The 13452-nt window shown below is 33.0% G+C and overlaps 1 protein-coding gene across 2 annotated transcripts in view; it reads right to left on the bottom strand.

Moving 5' to 3' along the window:
- Window positions 1-13452, bottom strand: part of LOC149736251 (MAM and LDL-receptor class A domain-containing protein 2-like) — a 102215-nt gene that overhangs the window by 60818 nt on the left and 27945 nt on the right. For both annotated transcript variants that reach the window (XM_089876945.1, XM_089876946.1), the window contains exons 52-77: window positions 12558-12732; window positions 11949-12204; window positions 11336-11540; window positions 10822-11089; window positions 10526-10657; window positions 10185-10321; window positions 9639-9854; window positions 8745-8941; window positions 8321-8471; window positions 7903-8089; window positions 7461-7774; window positions 6827-6967; window positions 6660-6770; window positions 6221-6472; window positions 5702-5918; window positions 5203-5386; window positions 4674-4920; window positions 4094-4260; window positions 3385-3625; window positions 2964-3108; window positions 2541-2651; window positions 2065-2225; window positions 1664-1802; window positions 1285-1526; window positions 728-970; window positions 100-325 (exon numbers count right to left, since the gene is read on the bottom strand). In XM_089876945.1, coding sequence (XP_089733071.1) covers window positions 100-325; window positions 728-970; window positions 1285-1526; window positions 1664-1802; window positions 2065-2225; window positions 2541-2651; window positions 2964-3108; window positions 3385-3625; window positions 4094-4260; window positions 4674-4920; window positions 5203-5386; window positions 5702-5918; window positions 6221-6472; window positions 6660-6770; window positions 6827-6967; window positions 7461-7774; window positions 7903-8089; window positions 8321-8471; window positions 8745-8941; window positions 9639-9854; window positions 10185-10321; window positions 10526-10657; window positions 10822-11089; window positions 11336-11540; window positions 11949-12204; window positions 12558-12732 — 5065 coding nt within the window. The remainder of the gene's footprint in view (window positions 1-99; window positions 326-727; window positions 971-1284; window positions 1527-1663; window positions 1803-2064; window positions 2226-2540; window positions 2652-2963; window positions 3109-3384; window positions 3626-4093; window positions 4261-4673; window positions 4921-5202; window positions 5387-5701; window positions 5919-6220; window positions 6473-6659; window positions 6771-6826; window positions 6968-7460; window positions 7775-7902; window positions 8090-8320; window positions 8472-8744; window positions 8942-9638; window positions 9855-10184; window positions 10322-10525; window positions 10658-10821; window positions 11090-11335; window positions 11541-11948; window positions 12205-12557; window positions 12733-13452) is intronic.

The following is a 13452-nucleotide window of genomic DNA, read 5'->3' as shown; positions in this document are numbered from 1 at the left end:
ATGGCTAAAAATAATGAATATTAAAAAAGCTTTTGGAAGTGTTTAAATTAAATTTTTTCTGTTCTCTGATGTTGTAGAAACAAAATCCTATTTATTTACCAGTGTTAACTGTGGTTGTATTTCCTTGGTTAAGTATCCAAACAAATTCAACAGTTGGATCATTTTCAAAACCACATATATTATTTTCTTCAAAATCACACAACTGAGTTGCTGGGCATGCTCCGATAATAAACTTGATGTCATCCAGTGCAATATCTCCTTTATATCCGGCACCCCTTAAAGCTTCAAACACAACTGTAAAGTCACCGGCACGCTGAATGCTAACCTATATAAACAAATATTCATATTATTCACTGATTTAGTAGTAATAATTAATTATTTTAATGTGGCAGAAAAACTAAAGGCAGTATTTCCTTCTTCTATCCGTATACCTGCCAATGTGGACATTCTAATAAGATGGCTGGGTTTGGTTGGAACTTGGGTTAATTAATTTTAACAGTTTTTTAGAAAAACACATGCCAAAAATTAACGGCATATACAAACAAAACCAGTCTTCTTCATTTTTAGTTATAAGGCAAATTCTCCCGACAACTGTATGATGATATTTAAACACAAAACGATTTTTACGACTGATTTATAAACTACAAAACACATTTTAAATTGCCCATACCACAAGTTATCAAATGTTTACTTTTTTTTTTAAATGCACAAACAACAAAACGCTTACCTGTCCGTAGTTCCATGATGACCCAAGACTTCCCTGCCTTGACCATAACAACCCAGAAGTATAATCCCTTTGCTTGACATACACACCCAACTGATTTACATGGTCACCATACATGTGGTACCAGAATGTTAAGCACAGACCATTTTCATCAGTAACAGTAAGCATGGGGCTAAACACCTGAGCTGGGTCGTTCATGTGAGGGTCTTCACCCACATAATCCATATCAACATATATGTAGTAACCCTAAAAATAGTATAATTTTATGTATTAAATAAATAAAGGGGGAATTGGAAATAGTATTTTTAAACGTGTTTGTTAGTATTTTAGTGTTTATTTAATGTTTTTATGGTCTTATTAAGTAAGATGTGTATGTTCTGGTGCCCTCCATTTTATATTATTGTTTAATATTTATTTCCTTATTTTTTAATTTTTCTAAGCTTACTTAAAAAAATTTGTCTAAAAATCTTTGCGTTCTTGGTTTTGTGTTAGATGTAAGCTCCTTATTTTCAAATTACATCAGTACAAAATATAATTTAAATCAATATTCTAAAACTAACATTCTCAGACAGAGTGGTGTGATCTGTTGATGGTCCAGTATATGAGCTCGATGATTTGCCTTGCCATCTTGTCCAGTTTAAGTTTAAGTTTAACTGATTTGTCCAGCCACACCAATCTAATTCAAAATCACAGTCCCATGGTGTAGGTGCCGGTGTAGGAGCGTCAATGGGGGGTAGAGTTGGTTGGGTTAATGTATCGCATGGATATTCCAACACATCAAGGTCATCAATTGATATATCGCCTGTAATAATAAAACAATAATATGCAACAGACCATTTAAAGACACAAAAAGCGTATTAGGATATTGAACACGAGTTGGGAGTTTTGAACTATGTGCTACGAATTTGCTGCTGTAAATTACTACGGAACAATTTTTACCTGTATAACCCTTTCCTTTGACTGCTTCAATTATGATAAAGAATCTCTCTTGTGATGTCACATTGACAGCAGCGGGTAGCCAATAATCACCATGATCACCAGTGCGCGACCAAAGCATATCTTTTAGTACAAGATTATCCTAAAAACATGAAAATGTCGTTAAAAATATTGCATTAGGTTTAAAGTATATATACTTTTCCTGACAGGTGCTAAACTTGTTACTCAAACTAGTGTTTTAAAGTTCTACAAAAAAAAATAAAAACAAAGTTTATTTAACAGTATTTAATAATAACCAGAATCAACATTTTTTATCCTAAAGAAACTGACCTGAATAGAATGACAAAATATAAGAATGAAATATAAATTTGTCAGAACACCTGATTATACGATACATTATTTACCTGATTATCTTGTGCTGTATACACATTTAAACTTCCAGTATTATCACCAAACATGTGAAACCAGAATGAGACACATAAACCACCCGATGATAATTGAGATGTTGGTTCATAAGATGAACTTAACAACCATGCTGTATCTCCAGTGGAAGACTGACTTGTTTCTGTATGATTATAAAACAATTGCAATACGTATCATTGAACATCATTATAGAGACATAAAAAATGATTTGCATAAATGTAATGGCTAAAACAGTGATAACGCTCTGATCTACCAAGGAGGGTAACAGGTAAAATGTTAATACTGTCCAGATAACTACTAAAATAATGTTTAAACTAAAACTATACAGTCTGGTCTACATTAGGAATTAGGAGATCATATTCAGAAAAACGTATGAATAACTAAATTGTGGTTAATCAACCTAAATTGTGGTTAATTCTGGTATTTTATTAAATAAAATTTAGGTTAATGGCCTTACCAATATAAATGTAAAAACCAAGTGACGATCCCGTTGTATGATCAACAGTAGGACCAGTTGTCACACTTGGAGTAGAACCAGCATTCCGAACCCAATCCATCTCATCCAAACCTAATAATGTGGAACATTTCAAATAATGCAGTTTGATAAAACGCTGCAAGAAACTTGTGTGACGTCAATTCAAGATCAAATATTTAAAATAAATTACTCAAAACTCACATTTCAAATTAACAAATTTAAAGTCGATTTATTTGACAATTCATAGCTGAGAAAATAAATTTGTTTAGGGTTACAGGCAAAGAAATGAATATTATGTTGACGGCATTTATGCATTTTGAAGTTACAGTTTAAGAAATTTTAGCTTTGAATTTTTGATCTTTGTTTTAGGATATACATAGAAATAATGTAAATCCGATATCTTACCAGGAGTTTGTACATTAACCCACGAGCAGAAGTTCTGTTCGAAATCGCAAAAACCTTGAGGTAGGCAATCACCAACATTAGTTCTTGTATCGTCTATTGCAATGTCACCTGACCAACTAGAACCCACCACTCCTTCAACCACAATCTAAATCAATACAAAACATAACTTCTGTAACTTATATTAAGATAATATTGCATTTAAGTTGATATCATGTGGTTGTGTATGTTGTGCGGCAACTTAAAGTCACTTACCGACAAGTCCCATCCCTTAATGCAATGACTATTGGATTAAATCAATTACACTTCAACTTACCCACAATAATGACAGCATTTAGCTTTTAACCTAATATACTGGAGCAAGGCATACTCTAAACTAAAGCAAGAAATCTAACCACTGTTTAGTGGTCAATAATCAACTTACATTAAAATCATCACTTGGGTAAGTTGCAGTGACTTGCATATATCTCCACAAGTCACCCTGATTGCCGGTTTCACTCCACACAAGTTGCGAAGGAGATAATTTTTGACTTGAAGGTTTCACATAAACATTCAGTTTCCCAATGGATGCACCAAACATGTGATAAAACATTTCAAAACAATATCTACTTGCAGCTGGATAGTCATAACTGATAAGCTGAGCTGTGTCGCCCGCTATGCGAGGGCTGCGTAAATGGTAAATGTTTGTAAAAACTTTTAAATAAATTTCAACCAGTAACGTACCCCACCTATCATTTTTCACGTTTTAAAGCTTTTTACTTTTATGTAATTTACTTAAGATGTAAAATGCATCAATACAACAAAACAAAGTTTTACTATCTCCTGACAGAAAAAGTTGGCACAAAGTTTTTCCTTTTAGAAAAAAGGTATGCTGATAAACCTGAATTGTTTAAGAAATATTAGCCCAGTAAAGTGTGCAGAAACAGCACCTTCTGGGAAAATACAAATTCAGTTTTGCAACAACATTTTTTCCAGAAAAAATATTCAATTCTGATGAAGACAAATTGAACAGAATATCGAATATAATTAAAAATAAATTTGAGAAAAGAGCTGTTTAGGGTTTATATTATCCATGGGTGAAACACTTTATAGTTATACACATATATGTGTGTATGAGTGTTTGTGTCAGTTACCTTGATGTTTCAATAAAACTGTATTTTCCAACTTGTGAGCCATATGTGTGGTCTAATGATGGACCAGTACCTTGAGATGAAGTACCGTTGTTACCACGTGACCAGTCAAACACATCACTGCTGGATTGCGTCCATTGACAATGATCAGCCTCGAAATTACATGTTCCCTGTTAAATATATAGTTTTATAAACATTTGAATTAAAAAATAGAAGTTGTTTGCATATTACTGTTAGCCTGTTTTATCTACTAGGTATTTATGATATAAGTTTATGTTTTCCACAAAATCATCTTCTGCTACAAGCCATGAAAATTGAATTCAACACATATGATGCAGAAGTGTGGTGGTGCAACATAAGGTAAACCCACAGTTGGTTGAGGTTTATTAAGTCAAATATTTCAAAATAAATTTGATACAGCTTTACTAACTATTTTTTCCTTTAAATATTTTATACTTAAATTTTCTTTATCCTATTTAAGACTTGGCGCTTTTTATACAAAATAAGTTTGGCAGAAAAGGGTAGGTGATTCACATTACGCCTGGCAACAACAGTTTGTATATATAAGCAAAAAGCAACGTACATCTGGTGGGCAGACTCCATAGTCCAATACAAAATCATCCAAAGCAATATCACCACTGAAGCTCTGGCCAACAAAAGCCTCAATCCAGAAACGCACAGGTGTAAAAGTTTGGATTGTGTATTTTGCTGGTAACCAATAATTTGACTGCTTTCCTGTTAAGGTCCACAACAATATGCGATCTCCATGAGAAAATTCAAGATACATGTTTAGAGTTTCTACTGTGGCCCCAAACATGTGATACCAGAATCTGTACATGAAACATGATGATCACTTATTTTACCTTGGAGTTATAGAAGGGGTAATGTTTGTTTTATATAGGTAGTGGCTTCATTGACCTATACAGCCAACGACTTTACCAGCTTTATATTTGCATTATGGAACAACATAGGAATAAAAAAAAAAACGGTTGTCCTGATGCACACATGCAAATGGCTTTATAGATTGGGTAACTCTGTAAGTATTTATTTTTGGTTTATTTGATTTTTAAAGTTTAAATAAAGCTTCAAAAATTCAATAAGTTATCACCTACCCAAAACAGCCTGAGTTTGATAGTGGAGGCAACCATGGGGATAGAAGCACAGTGCGATCACCAGGAACTCTTGGGCTTGAACTTTCCATATATATATAATAACCTGTACCTGATGTATGGTCACCATCTGGTCCAGTGTTGGCAGAGCTTGTATGTCCAGATATACGTAACCAGTCAAAATCATCTGTTAAGTAGATTACTGAATTTCAAAACCTTTTACAAGCTGAAGACACGCCTAAATCCATTGGTTTGACTATTACCCCAACTTTCTTAATTCAAATTTAAAAAATTTCTTAATTCAAATTTAAAATTTAAAAAATTCACTTTACATACTCAACCTTTTTTATTACTGCTGAATGAAAGGTTTGCAGCATGGAAGTTATACAACATATATATTTTTTATATATTTTTGTGACATCTTGTGTTAATCATTATAAACAAGAATGTCTTTTACCCAATAGCAATAATATGATATATGGAATAGTGTATACTAACTGACCGTCATTACTATTTGTCCATGCACAAGTGTTCTGGTCGAAGTTACAGTTAGCAACGGTAAGATCTTGAAATGGTTCAGCTTCAGGTGGAAGTAATGTGCAAAATTTATCATCAACAAACCGTATATCATCAATAGCAAGATAACCATTAGGTAAATTGGGTAAACCAAGGACTGCTTCAAATACTATGTTATATTCAATAACACTTGATATTGGTACCTGTAATTAAAAATCATGGAACCAAACAATTTCTCGGTCAGTTGTGCAACTAAAAAGTTATAACATGCATGTTCTACAACAGACTATTATGCATGATTGAAACACCGCCAGCTTGCTTATTTATTACCAAGTATGCAAATTTGTGGGTAACAGTTTTCTTATGTATAACTGTCAGTTTAGAAACCCTTCAGTAGTGGCCACTGAGTTGAACAATTACTGCTTAGTGACTTGTCGCTTCGCCTTTAATCGTAGCAGCTTTTTTGAAATTTAAAATTAACCATTAACATTTTTCTTATTTTTACCTGAGCAGAATACCACTGATTCCCCTGCTCCTTACTGAGTGACCAAACAGGGAACATATTTGCATTAACATTATGTGTGCCGGGAATCCCTTGGTTGATCAGAACTTGCAAAGTACCAATTCCATCACCATACATAAAATACCAAAATTGAAGACAAGCAGTGCCAGTAGTAGGAACCATCCGTTCAGAATTTAATCGTGCAATATCTCCTTGATTTATTTGTTGTGATAAATCAATGAACATATAGCTACCCTGCATGAAAATGCAAGTATTTTAACTGTTTGTTCTTTTGACATCAGTGTTTCAAACACATTCTGCATTTTTTTCGTACATTCTTTATAGCAAAAACCTTTTTTCAGCACCAATAAGTAGCATTTAAGGAAAAATTATCCCACTGCATAAGAATTTAATATTATGTTTAATAATTGCAAGATCTGACCTGTGTGGTTCCTGTGGTGTGATCATATGGTGGACCTGTGCCTTGTGATCCGGAACCAACTATCCAATCAAAATCATCAGAATCTTGCTCGTTAGTAAATGTACACATTCCCTGAAATTTGTTAAATTTATTCAATTTTTAAATAATTTTGGTATTAATCAACTTACAGCATCAAAGCTACAACTTGCAACTGGAGCACATTCACCTTGTGTGATAGTTACATCATCAATACCTATATCGCTTGCAAAGTTACTTCCAACTACACCTTCAAAGATCAACTGATATGTTCCAGTGTTAAGGTAACTTATCTAAAAACAATATAAATCGAAAAGTTGGATAAATAAATAAAACTAGTTTATCTTCGCATGAGGGCATAACAGTTATATTTCATACACTTCGCGCCCACTTTCGAGTTACCACATATTTTTCTTGGTAAACTATGTTTTTGTTCCTTATTAATTCATATAACCAACAATTTGGACAACACAATATACTTATAGTAACGATGATGTTGAAGCGAATAATCTGTGCTTCAGCTAGTATTGAACCCAATGCCACTTGCTTACTGTGCAACCACCTGACCACTTAGCTATTGGTAGGGAGTAGGGGTCAAGTCACAACATTATTAAATGCTTTTAGCAAACACCTAATTGCATGATTCTAATGCTACATTCCTAAAAGTTGATTTTGTCGGCTTTATTTCTTTTGTTGTGAATTGTTGGGCTTGGTATATTTATTAAAGGAAATGCTTTAAATTATAGATTTAAGTATTTGCCTTGAATTTTATTAAAACCAACATACCTGTGCGATATGCCATTGGTTTCCCTGGTCACCATACATACTCCAAATAGAACTTCCAAGTGGTTGCCCTTCTATATCTGACCCTGCTGTTCTGTATACATTCAACGTACCCATTGTAGATCCATACATGTGATAGTAGAATGTAAGACACTCATAACCACCACCTGTGCTTTTGTATTGGTTATATGGTCGACTTATTAAACGTGCTTTATCATTCTTAACCCTTGGTGATGAGGCTTCAGTGTACATATATCTACCATATGTAGTACCATATGTATGATCGTATGTAGGACCACTATCAATTGTTGATGTGCCTGTAGATACAAAAATTATCACATCATGAAAGCAGTAAGCCTTAAATGGTTAGATTTTATTTGATAAAAACATATTATATACAAAAAAAAACAAATTAAACCCATGAAAAATGAGAATAGTAGCATACCTCCTGAAGTTTGTATCCAGTTAAAATCATCTGTGTTGTCTTGTTGGTAACCACATGCAAGATCATCCTCAAATGAACAAAACAACTCCTGGTCATTTGGTGGTGGACACAACCCAAGTATTAATTGAACATCATCAATAGCAATATCACCAGTGTAGCTGCTGCCTGCTGTGGCATTAAAGTATATCTGCAATAATAGATGATTAAAAAAGTTTTGTACTGCAAAAGCTCTATTACAGAAACTTTAATATATTAATCCAAAGCCAATAATTGAAAGCTTTAGGTCAGCCTAAAATGTAAAGTTGCAATTTCACACTATAAACTTTACATTTTAAAATCATCAACTTAATGTTAAAAATTCAAAACTAAAAATCTCTGAAAAGTACATCACACACAACTTTTACACATGGAACACCACCTGAAAGTCATAATCTGATATGATATCAACAGCAGCAGGGTACCATGCACTACCTAACCCTGTATCTTGTTTCCATAACAATGTTGCATTTGTTGATGGTTGCTTAATCAAAACCTCCAAACGTTGTATATAAGATCCATACATTGAATACCTGAAACACAACATTTTAAATAAGCAATACATTTTTACACATTTTTATTATTAGCAATTTAGTAATCTCTTTAGGTGGCTTTCAGATAAATTTGAAGTGAAAATCTGAATTAAATAAATGTAAATTATTTATTCTTGGCAGGCAACTTTAATTGTTATTACTTGTTCTAGCATGTTAAACTTCTTGTTCCAGCATAAGAGTTACAACTTGTGGGTAATTGTATTTTTATGATAACAATAATCACAAGCTTAAGTATTTGTTAAAATAAGTTACCAGAATCTGAGGCATGCTCCTCTAGTTGAAGGGCTTACACCACTCATAATAACAGCATAATCCCCTGGCAATGTTGGCGTTGATGTTTCAATAAAAATGTATTTTCCAATCCCAGTAGTGTGGTCACCATTGGGGCCTGTGTTCTGTGTAGGTGTGTTCCCTGTACCTTGCGACCAGTCAAATATATCAGTTGTATCCTATTCAAGTTATAATAATTAGAAAAGGTGGGCATGTGTTTTACCCCACAGCACAATGGAATTTTCCAGATCCGATAACAAGATGTTTATTGTTAAAAAGCACATAATAATTATGTCTGCTTATTGTTTTTAAAAAGCCAATGAAAATATTTTATTTACAAAAATCAGAGTAAAACCGAAAAACTTCTCTGGTACTGTAGCATATAACTTGCGTTTTATCATAGAATAAAATATTGGTAACAAACTAATGTTATAATAATATGCTATGTGATACTTGATTAGCATCGCTGCATCTTTTGTACCTGTGTCTTTTTAGGAATTTATTTTTATATTTAATTTCTTGTGTATTACAGTAATGCACTTCTTCTACAATTTACAAGTTTGCTTCTGAAACTGTTCACTGTGAACTATTGGTGGAATTCATTTTTTGGGTTTTAATTTTTCTATCATGACCCAATCTTTTGGTTAATCCTCTTTGAATGTTGACTCCCCCCAATAAATGGCTCCTGCACACTTTTTGTTTCTTGTTTTTTTTTTCAATTATAAATGTAAATATGTTTTTAACTGTAAGCTTGTTTCAACAACCGTTGTTTCGTTGAAAACATTTCTAAATCTTTGCTACCGTAATCGAAAAGGAAAATAGAGTTATTATTTTCATTATACTAATAAAACTCCTATAACACATATAGTAACTAACCTGCACATAGCTGCATAAGTTTTGGTCAAAGTTACAATTAATAGGACCATCTGGTATAGGAGGTTGTGTGGTAGGGAATGGCGTGGTTGTTGAACCATCATTATAACTTGGGTCAGCTTCCAAAGGAAACGTTCCACAATCAAATTGTAAAAATTCAATGTCATCCAATGCAATGTAACCACTTAACCCACTTGTTAGCACAGTTTCAAACAGTAGCTATTAAAAACATTAGTAAACTTCTAGTTTAATACTTTCTTGACTATCTGATCTGGTTGTAAAAATATATTCAAATTTGGTATAAATGGAAAAAAAAAAAAACAGAAATGTAATGGTTTAAATGGTGATATTGCTCTGATATACAAAGGACAATAATGGGTAAAATGTTGATAAAGGCAGATTAACCAGATAGCGAGTAAAACATTGATTGCAGCAATAAAAACTACAAAGCTTGGTCTAAACGTTTTGTGTTTTTACCAAATTAAGGCAGTAAAGATAATCTAGCAAGGTTTGGATATTTCTGGAAGAAATGTATTTGAAACAACTTACATTATAAGGAGCAATAAGTCCACGTAGTGAGATCGTTCCTTCCAACCAATCATTACTTTGTGCTCCACTAAGTTGCCACATGGTGTATGGTGTATATACACCAGCATTATCCTGACCAATCCAAAGAACTAAATCACCTGTGGTTAACACCAATGTAATATAAACACTTACTATATCAAACTATGCTACAGATACTGCTAGGCATAATGAAAATGTAGCTAGAATTTTTTAAAACAACTTGTAGTTGAAATAGTACCCTGGTCACAGCTGACAGAAAGTTAAGGGTTTCGAATGACTTTTAATTTAAAAATTCCTTTAAAAAATATTTATATTACACACACCAGCATCTGGACCATTCATGTAGTAATAGAATCTAAAGCATTGAGCAAAATCACTGAGAACTGTTTCCGAAAATAGCTGAGCACGATGACCACTTTCATGGGGGTATATGTAATTCACATACACATATTGACCTGGAAGTTTGTATTATGATGATCAATATTCTTCGTTGAGTTAAAATACAGGTATTCTTATGAGCAGTATGTACATCAGCATCTTACTCTTATTAAACATTTACAAGATAGCAAACAATATAAGCCAGTGTAAGTTATTATCTTTAATTTAAAAAAATACTTACCAGCTGGTGTTCCAAATGTATGATCCACTGCAGGTCCAACACTGGAACTTCTTGTTTGAATTCCGCTACCAACCAACCAATCCATCTGCGCCTGATCAAACCCGGGCAATGCATTATTATTATTATTCTGCCAAGTACCAGCTCCGTTCTCAAAGTCACAGTTTCCCTGCACGGGACAATTGCCTTTGCGAACCACCACATCATCAAGAGCGATTATGAAGTCATAGGATTGTGTAGGAGCAGTTCCAGAATAACTTTCAAATACAATCTAGAATGTAAGTTAATATAATAAGCAAACCTAACTATATTGGCATACATTGTTCTATGAAACAATATATTAAAAAAATTTATTGCAGTAGCTTTAATACACTATTTCATCAGTTATCAGAAATTGCCAAATTTTTATTTTTCAAAAATCGTGTTTTAAGTGGAAAAATGATTAACATAAATGTAATTGGTAAAGCTGTAATTATGCTCTGATCATCCATATAGTAACGGTAAAAATCTAGTTTACCTGATGATATTGTTGTAATGATATAGATATCTGAGCAACATTCCATGAAGTTCCTCTATCTCCAACTGCTTCCCAAACTGCCGATCCTAAACTGGTGCCTTGTTTAAGATAAACCCTTAAGTAGGCATCCGTACGCAACCCTGACATGTAATACCAAAACTCCAGACAATCTCCGTTTGTGGGAGAGTGAGTAGGCGAGAGTAACCTGAATTTAATGCAATTTATAAACTTTTCCCTTCTATCTATGACTAACAATTTGGATAACTTATAAAGTACCACAGAGTTAAATCAATTACATTTAATTGTCATATGCTCTAATTTGGAGGTTAGTGGTCCAACCACTGTGGCAGCACAAAGGTGGTAAGCCATAATAAAAAAAATAACCTGTTCCACACCAAGTTGCAAAGCAAGTATTAGCTACATTAATAAATCCTTTTTGCTTATTTAAGGAACATACCAACAAAAAAAATGTAATCCAAAGGGATCAAGTTTCAAGCTGTTATTTATGCAATCTTTTCAGAAGCTGTTTCGTTGTAAAAACTTTAGTGATATCTTTAGATCAATTTGCTCCTTAGGTAGCCCTACCATGCTAGAATTACCTATGTTTGCTTACCGTGTAGTGGTTGAGGAAACACCATTAGCAGAAGTCAACATATATTTTCCATAAAAGCTGTTTTGTGAATGATCATACAGTGGAGATTTAGGGTATTGCTCTTCAGCTAAAAATGCACTAGCATGCAGCCAAGTATATAAGCCACTAGATTCAATTAGATAACCACACATTAGTTCACTTTCAAAGTCACAGACCCCAATCTCCGAGAAAGGGCACTGGTCTGGTGACAACCTAATGTCATCAATAGCAATATCACCTAAAACAAAATATTAGGTTAAAAATTTGCATAAGCATTTTAGGGTGTGCAAATGTGCTGTTAAAATATTAGGTACTGTGTATCTATGTCTGCTTAAAGAGTATTATTGTTATTCATTTTGTCAGAGGCATCATTAGAATGTAAAATGACAACAGTTTTAAAAACAAAACATATTTTCATAAAGATTCGAAAAAATTCTTAAATTGAGCACGAAGTCCAAAGTGTTAAAAGTGTTTATATAAACTGAAAAATTGATAATGTTTTTTTATATTAGGCAACCAGTAAATAAGAAGAAAAGGAAAATTAGGCAGTGTAATTGGAAAAAAGGTTAAGAATCACTGAGTTACACATACCACCATCCTGGGCATCAACAATTCCTTCAATAATAAATAAGGAGCCAGCCACAGGTGCAACATCCACATGTATATTGAACCAATTATTAGTGGTGCCCCCGCTATGTGACCATATTGGTGTTGAACCGATTACATTTGTGGTGGACTGCATGTAAAGACTCAATGTTCCAACATGCTGAAAAAAGAGATATCGCTTTTTTAAAAATATAATTAAAACTAAAAGTGTTCATATCCTATTGCTAATTTTAATATAGGTATATGATTTATTTGATATTATTATTGTGCATAAATATACTTTTAAAACTAGTGTGTTTAGCATTGTAATAATTGTTTTTTGATGTTTAAGTAATCTGTTGCAACTCATCGTGAGTTTAATGTATGCTGGGTCTAACAGTCAAACACACTTTGTAAACAATCCACTTTTTTTATATGTTGTATGTTTTAATGACATTTATTTTTTTATTATTTCCATTCTCTTTGTAGTTGTTAAGTAATTATATACTTTTCTTGTATTTTCTACTTCAAAGAAACTTTAACACTTTTTTGGAGTTTTGGGTGTTTTGTTTTTTCTCTAACATAAACAAGGATCAAAATAACACATCACAATTACCATTTTGCGTTAGATAAATCATTTTTAGCAATGGACAGACAGTTACCAAACATAGTGAACTACCCATTAGGCTAGCATCCTTGCAATAAGGTTAACTCATCAGGCAAGCAAATAATTATTTTATGTCACAACAGTATCAATTCATACGTGGTTTATTTATGTAAAAATAGGGATGTAGTAACAGTTTAATTGTCGCAATATAGCAGCAATTGTATTGTCAGTTATTATCACAGTAGTGATTAGATGCATTTATTGTGTTAAGATTAGAAGTGTGTAGATTGATAG

Source organism: Ciona robusta, chromosome 4 (genome assembly GCF_009617815.1).
Source record: "Ciona robusta chromosome 4, ASM961781v2".
NCBI classification, from domain to species: Eukaryota; Metazoa; Chordata; class Ascidiacea; order Phlebobranchia; family Cionidae; genus Ciona; species Ciona robusta.
This window is presented reverse-complemented; position numbering and strand designations above follow the sequence as displayed.